General features: G+C 44.8%; 1 protein-coding gene across 1 annotated transcript; it reads right to left on the bottom strand.

Moving 5' to 3' along the window:
* Positions 1-383: 383 nt before the first annotated feature.
* LOC135391999 (growth factor receptor-bound protein 2) lies at positions 384-6,658 on the bottom strand. Its single transcript, XM_064622602.1, has 4 exons — positions 6,344-6,658; positions 5,852-5,949; positions 2,826-3,111; positions 384-1,911 (listed from the first exon to the last, which is right to left on the bottom strand). Exons 1-4 carry the CDS (start codon positions 6,419-6,421, stop codon positions 1,738-1,740), a joined length of 636 nt encoding a protein of 211 aa, XP_064478672.1. The 5' UTR covers positions 6,422-6,658; the 3' UTR covers positions 384-1,737.
* Positions 6,659-6,863: the final 205 nt, after the last annotated feature.

Here is a 6,863-nt window from a genome sequence, read left to right as displayed (position 1 = left end):
TAGGGCTCCAGCGGGACCGCAAAAAAATTTGCTGTAGTGGCATTTTCGTTAAAAAGGTGTTCGCTATAAAGGAGTTTGACTGTAATCAGAACAACCCGTCTACTCTAACCAGAACTGCGACATTATGTGAACACAATGGCGATCGCTTGGAGCAGCCAGACTGAGCTCTAAGTTGGCGGTTTAGAGGCACCTAAGGCACTGTTGGTGGGTTGGAACGCATCGAAGGCACGAAAATTTACATTTTTAACCTTTGTCGCCTGGAAACTTTGGGTAATTTTTCCGGAGACAAGGGAAAAAAACAACTGTTTTTTTTCCCAAAAAATTTCCGGGGCTTCGCGTCTCTAAGCAGGACTCGCTGGCTCTTCATACAACGCAGCACACAATTTTACAGTAACAGCTTTATTCACACTGCATATTACAATGAACCAAAGAACCCTTCATCAAATTGAACCTTCGACGCGTGCATTTATATAACAAGTGACGCGTGTCCGTATTGACACAAGCGGTTCGTACATGGACACGCAATGCTAGAAAGAGCAACCCTTCGTCCCCTGTGCCATCGCTGTGACCGTGCCGACGCGGCACTCTCAAAAATTGATTTTTTGTTTTTTGTTTTTTTGCGAGATCCTGTCGAGGGAGCTCTACAATCTCAAGTACGGCTCGAGTAAAGGGGGCGAGAACGAGAAAATGCTGGGCGCAAAAGGGCGGCTCGCAGCGTGTGTACGCAGTAAAAGAGGGGGGGGGGGACAAAGGGGGAGGGAAACATAATTTACTACCGGGAGGGAGAGAACAAAATGGGGAGAGAGGAGTTGTTGTTCCTGACTAGAGGTGGAAGGATTCGGTTTCTCTGCCACAGCTGTACACTTCCGAACAGACTTAACTGAAACGAGTAAGCGGCACCTCGTCCGCAGGATTAGCCAGGGTCATACTACACCAGTCAAGCAGATTCAGGGGGGGGAGACCCACCATCAAAACTGCTGCAACATTTTTTTTGCACCCTGCGGCACCGCGGCTGTCCCGACACGACGAGGCGGTGTTCAAGCTAAGTGTGTTCGAAGTTGTACGGTGACCCACCAGGCGTTACTTTATCGTCCTTGAAGGAAAAAAAGCAGATAAGAAAGTCAGGTTCGTCAAAAAAAAGAAAAAAAAAAAAGGAGAGGGAAACTCGAGCAAGAGTACGCGCCCCAAAGGAACGCAAAGAGAAGGCGTCTTTCGTTTTTGAAGCCAAGCAGGCGGACATATATATATATATATATATTTATATATACACACACAAACATACACTCTGCTATGACAGCACAAGAAAGGGGAATACAAAAGAGAACGTCTCTATGGCAGCAATCTGGGGAAGTTTACGCACATATACATATGTAAAAAAAAGTCTTGCCTCAAAAAGGAAGCTGGACAAAAAAAAAAAAAAAAACACAAGAAAAACATCCTCGATCGCTCACAACAAATCGCTATGTACAAATCCTCGCCTCAGACCTCACTACAAATGTTTTGACACTTTGAGATAAAATACGCCGTTTTTTTCCCCTCCCCCAAATACGAGGGGGGGAAAAGTTTACGCCTGGGCATCCGAGGGATTTCCGTAGATGACTTTCCATCGCAATATTGCAACAAAGTGCAGTTTCACTGTAAGAACAAAGAAAAAAAAACAATAAAGAAAAACAGGAGGTGGCTAAAAAAAAAAAAAAACAGAAAAAACACTGGGGGGGTCACATAACACAAGTGGTGTTACGTGTGGTAGGGCACAACATAGGTGGCGGGGAAGTAGCCACGTCTGGCACCAATTTCGCCTTCCCACCAGTTGGCGTCCGAGCGGTCCAGCACCGTGATGATGTCACCGCGTCGGAACTGAAGCTCTCCGCTCTCTTGGGGTTGGAAGTCGTACATTGCTTGCACCAGGCACTGCGTGGAACGAATACGACATCCAGTTACGCGGATACATTGAACGGTTACGTTTTACCAATGGCGCACACTCGTACAAAATGCACACACAGACCCCCATCGATGGGCATTTAACGTATCCCCATAAAAAAAAAAAAAAAAAAAAAAGAAAAAAAAAAAAAAACAGGGTCCGTACAAATATTTTGCGAAAATTTTTCGAGGACCCACATGGACTTCTTAGGGTAATGTCTCTAGACCACGACCTACCAGATTATAACGACCATGTCATAATCGGCAACCCCCTATGAGGAGCCCGTCCGCACGATCCGCTACTCGTCGGCCCACGAGATCTGCATCGTGATTGGACGATGGAAATTTGAATTCTGAACGTGCAGAAGTGGACGTACGACTACCGTAGCAGACGACAGCGACAGCTCCCACGAAAACGCGTTGAATGATGTTGATGATGATAATCAACTTTAGAAAGAAGCATCTTTCGTGGGACACGCACCGCTTGCACAAAAATACTAAGGTAAGCTGAAGTACAAAGTATTGCAGAAATTTTGGGGGGGGGGGGGGGGGGAATAACCGGGCGGAATCGGGTTTAACCCGAAAAAGTCACTCCCTAATTGTAACCTAGTAGGCCGTGCTCTACAGGTTTTCCCGGTGATTTCAATCCAAGCGCCATCGAAATTAATCCACGTGCCACGCAAACTTTATGGGGCATGGATTAATTCAGCTGGCACTTGGATTAAAATTGCCGGGAAAACCTGTAGACACAGAACCGGTTCCCATGAACACTACTGCCGTAGAAAACATTGTCACAGAAATTATTACAAAACGTAAAAGCAAAATAACTGCGACAACTAGTATTTGTATTGCGCGCAACATCCTGCGAGGACAGCCCTGCGTGAGTTTGCCACGGACGGACGTACCTCTTCGGGTAGCATGTCCTTGAGCTTGATGTCCTGCGATCGACTGACGGAGGCCGACCTGTGGTACTCCACCAGCTCGTTGAGGGAAGGGAACTTGACGACCCAGAGGAAGAACTTTCCCTGCGTGTCCCGCAGCACCTTGAAGTGCTGCACGCCGTCCGCGCACTTGACTGAGAGCGAGAAGTCGCCCGGGGAGCTCTCGCTCACGCGGATCAGAAAGGCCCCCTCGTGCTTGTTGGAAAGGAGTTTCTCCGCATCCGCTCGGGTGATGCGGCCGTAGTACCAACTGCAAGGCACAGAGCACGGGCATTTTCACCCCACGATTAGCACCGCCTTAAAGTAGCACAGAAGTCATTTTTAACACCCAGTTTTCTTCCTATAAAACTGTTAAGTAGGCCAGTAAGATGCACCTGGCGAAGTAATTCGCGCCACAGAGTCGTAATTGTCGCGGAAATTGAATTTAAAGTACGCCGCAAAAAGCGACTGTGCGCAACGGTGGTGAAGAGCAGTACCAGCCTGTGATCTGCCTGGAACCTGGCGCTGACGCTGTAAGGAGAACGCTCGCTGATTGGCCTAGAGAAATGTTGTCTGCTACTCGGCTGTTCGGGGTTCTGATAAAGCCTTTCTCCTTGCTCAGTAATGCTTCGGCCACTCCTTCTATCCCCAATACTCCGGGAGAACTGGCAAAACAGGTTTACGGCGGCAAAGGGACGACACTGACCCCCACTGACCGGCGAACCAGAACAAGTTCTCCTTATACCGTCATTGGTGACGTGGCTTCATACCTCCTCATCCTCGTTATAGCTGGAGTGGCGAGTTAAGGGTGAACGCACGGAGCTATGTTTATGTGAGTCTTTTTCTGGGAAACAAATTGCGCATATCAAAACCTTTCGCGCTATTCGGTATAATGACACACACAGTTTCATCAGATGTCTTAATCTGAACATTTTTTGGATGGCCCTCTGTACTCCTTTAAAGTACCACAAAGTAACTCCGTAACTACGAGTTACATTTCAGGCTGAAGAACTTCGTTACTAACTTAGTTACATTTTTCACACGGTAACTTAGCTCGTAACGAGTTCTTTTTGAAGGGTAACTTCTCGATCTATGCTGTGAAGCGGTAGAGCTGCAATCTCAGATACTCTTTCATAACAAGTGCGCTCAGTATTTTTAGAAAATAAAAACTCGAAAATAAAAGGACAACGCTGTGTCAAAGTCACCAGCTGTGCATTGCCCGTCAGGTACGGCGGTAAAACTGCGTTGCACGCGCATAACACTGTGTCCAAGAACAAAAGAAGTCGGCTACATGTTGACTACATAGCCGTCACAAGCAGCAAGCCAGTCGGGAACATAGATCACTGTTGCTCGACAAACTGGGGATTACTTCCCACCAGATGTCACCCATAGCTGTTTTACCGCAATTTTACTCGCATATTAAAAATATTTGGCGTTCCCCGTCACATGCGTAATTTGTTGTGCTGGGCTTACAAGCAACAAGCAGTTAAAGGAGTTGTGAAACAATTTCTAAACCTTTGAAGAAATAATGTTGTAAACATTGATCTATGTTTGCTCAACATATACATCAAAACGCTATGTTTCTGCGATCCCACGTTACCTTCTCTCTCTTTGCTCTCACCTCCTCACCCGTTTTCAGAGTGACACCTCACCGTGGAGGAAGGAAGTGCATACTTTTCAGTTTCCAGGGTGACGCAGGCGGTTGTAAAAGGAGCCACCGGAGAACCTATTATGACTAAGCTTACTTTACTTTTTATTAATTATATTTAGATTAATATATAAATGCTTAACATTTACTCAAATGTTTAATTTTTATGTTTATTAACAACCATTGCTACTTTTCTTGGATTGCGTTCCTTGAACAGAACGTTTTTTGTGCTCATAACAGTATTTGTTGGGAAGCATAATTTTAAAATACCCATACTGCTATATATATATATATATATATATATATATATATAAAAGCAATCTGAAAACTTTGAAACATCTATACAAAGCATTCCAGTGCATCAAGCAGATGGGACATTATACTAAGTAGAATGACGATGCAATTTCGTTGATTTACGATATTATCATGAGGCATCAAAGAGGCAATGACACCTCAAAGCAGTCAAAGTTACGCTCATGCCCTGTGCTCCTCTCGTATTTTCCCCATGTACAACATCTCTGCGATGTTCCACATTTTTTATTGGTTGATATAATGAACACCTCGCAAATCGTGCAAGGCTAAACTTTTTTTTCTTTAGATTCCACAATTAACACTGACTGTGACTGTACATGCCTCACACACAAAAAAACGACGACAACTTTATTACAAGCAAGAAGGGTCTCACACTCGTAAAAGGTCCCCATGAAACATGTTGAACTAATGCAAGTCCCAAGCCGTGCGGCATGAATCATATCCATGTGCCAAGATAATGGCTGGGCATGTTTCTAAATGCACAACGCATTATCAGGACAGATTTCTACACAGCTCTACACTTTCCAATGTCAACCTTTCAGAAGTTTTTACCCTCGAAATTATTTGAATGATCCACAGTCAGTACTGATTGTGCAAAAGTGGTCTGTGGGATATCATAAAATAAAAAAAGCTTACTCTAGCTTAAATATGTGCACTACTGCAAGCTCGCAGCAAAAGTGTCTGGCAACCACGGTGCAACAAATCAGAGAAAGTAAGAAGCAGACGACAACGGGCAGGTGACTTATGGAACCCTGGTGCTATTTCGGAGACATCCAGATGGAAATGCGACCAACGAGCCTTCGTCTGAATGCTAGTCACTGCAGTAGTGTTGCACGTATGAAAGGGATGATCATGCTTTAACATGGCATTGATTCGCGTTTTTCGACAGAAACCAATACAGATAGTACTAGATAGCTAGAGCATCGTCAACCTGACTGCACCTGCACGCTCAAACCTCCCCTCTCCCCGCAGAAGAAAAGGGGCTGCAGTCGGTTATTGGTTAGTTGAAGGCGGACACAAAAAGGAACACACACATGAAACAACAACTTACTCATGTTTCTTCATCTCTATGTAGTTGCTGGGTATGAGCCCTTCTTTGTTATCCAGCTCGGCGCGGTACCAGTTCATATCATCTTCCATATTAAGGACCTGCCAACAAAACAACAACTTTTAAAACACGCAACGGCAACAGAACGCGGAACCAATGTCACATCGGTGACGCAATATCCTATCACAATAGTTTTAGCTCCGTGCTATGCGACAGCATCTATCGAACTACGACATTCAAACAGATGCTTTCATGCATCGATGTAATCCTGCAAACCTAACATTAGCGCAATGCAGACGACAGCATTTTCCTGAAGGTCGAAAGGGAGGTCGCGAATAACTTTCCCAGTTTATTTTAGTTCAGTAACAAAGTAAACATGCTCCCAATAGTAACGAGGAAACGGGGAATGTCCCTCCCCGGTCGTGGAAATGACTGGAGCCCCCGGCAACGCCCGCAATGGATCTATTTCACGCAAAGACCACGCTCATCACTCACCTTTAGTACTTGTCCTTTTCCAAAGCTCAACTCGTCGTCTGCTGTCGCGTTGAAGTCGTGTTTTGCGATTGCTTCCATATTTGATGGAAATCCACCACCTAGGCCTACCGCGAACCACCTTCACTGGAGGACGATCTGTTGCACTGAAGGAATTTCTTTTTCGATTTCGTCTTCTTTGACAGTTGTAGCGGATCGCTGAGAGAAACTTTTTCCTGCATGCACTTTGTGTAAGACGCCCGTATAAGCTTCAGAGCCACTCACTGTACACAAGGAACTACCATTGCCGAAATGCGCGGACGGATACCTACAAGATTGTTTTTTTATTTCTTGTTTTATGACGTCGTTAATAAATAACTGTCTCTGTGCTTATACATTACTAAGATTATTGATTTGCTCGACAACTATGAATATTCTTTCCAAATTTCGCCATATGAAACGTTAAACGTTTAAAAAGTATCTAGAACTACATTTATTAGCGGAGTAACAGGGTTGGATGACTTATCATCGTAATAACCAGTAA

Source organism: Ornithodoros turicata, chromosome 4 (assembly GCF_037126465.1).
Source record: "Ornithodoros turicata isolate Travis chromosome 4, ASM3712646v1, whole genome shotgun sequence".
NCBI classification, from domain to species: Eukaryota; Metazoa; Arthropoda; class Arachnida; order Ixodida; family Argasidae; genus Ornithodoros; species Ornithodoros turicata.
Note: the sequence above shows the minus strand (reverse complement) of the source record. Positions and strands in the feature narration are given on the sequence as shown.

Excerpts from the sequence above, each read along its gene's own strand:
- LOC135391999 (XM_064622602.1), bottom strand. The coding sequence starts at position 6,421 with ATGGAAGCAATCGCAAAACACGACTTCAACGCGACAGCAGACGACGAG. Across the intron at positions 5,950-6,343 it reads GAAAAGGACAAGTACTAAAG|GTCCTTAATATGGAAGATGA; the intron begins GTGAGTGATGAG and ends TTTTGTTGGCAG. Across the intron at positions 1,912-2,825 it reads AGGACATGCTACCCGAAGAG|TGCCTGGTGCAAGCAATGTA; the intron begins GTACGTCCGTCC and ends CGTTCCACGCAG.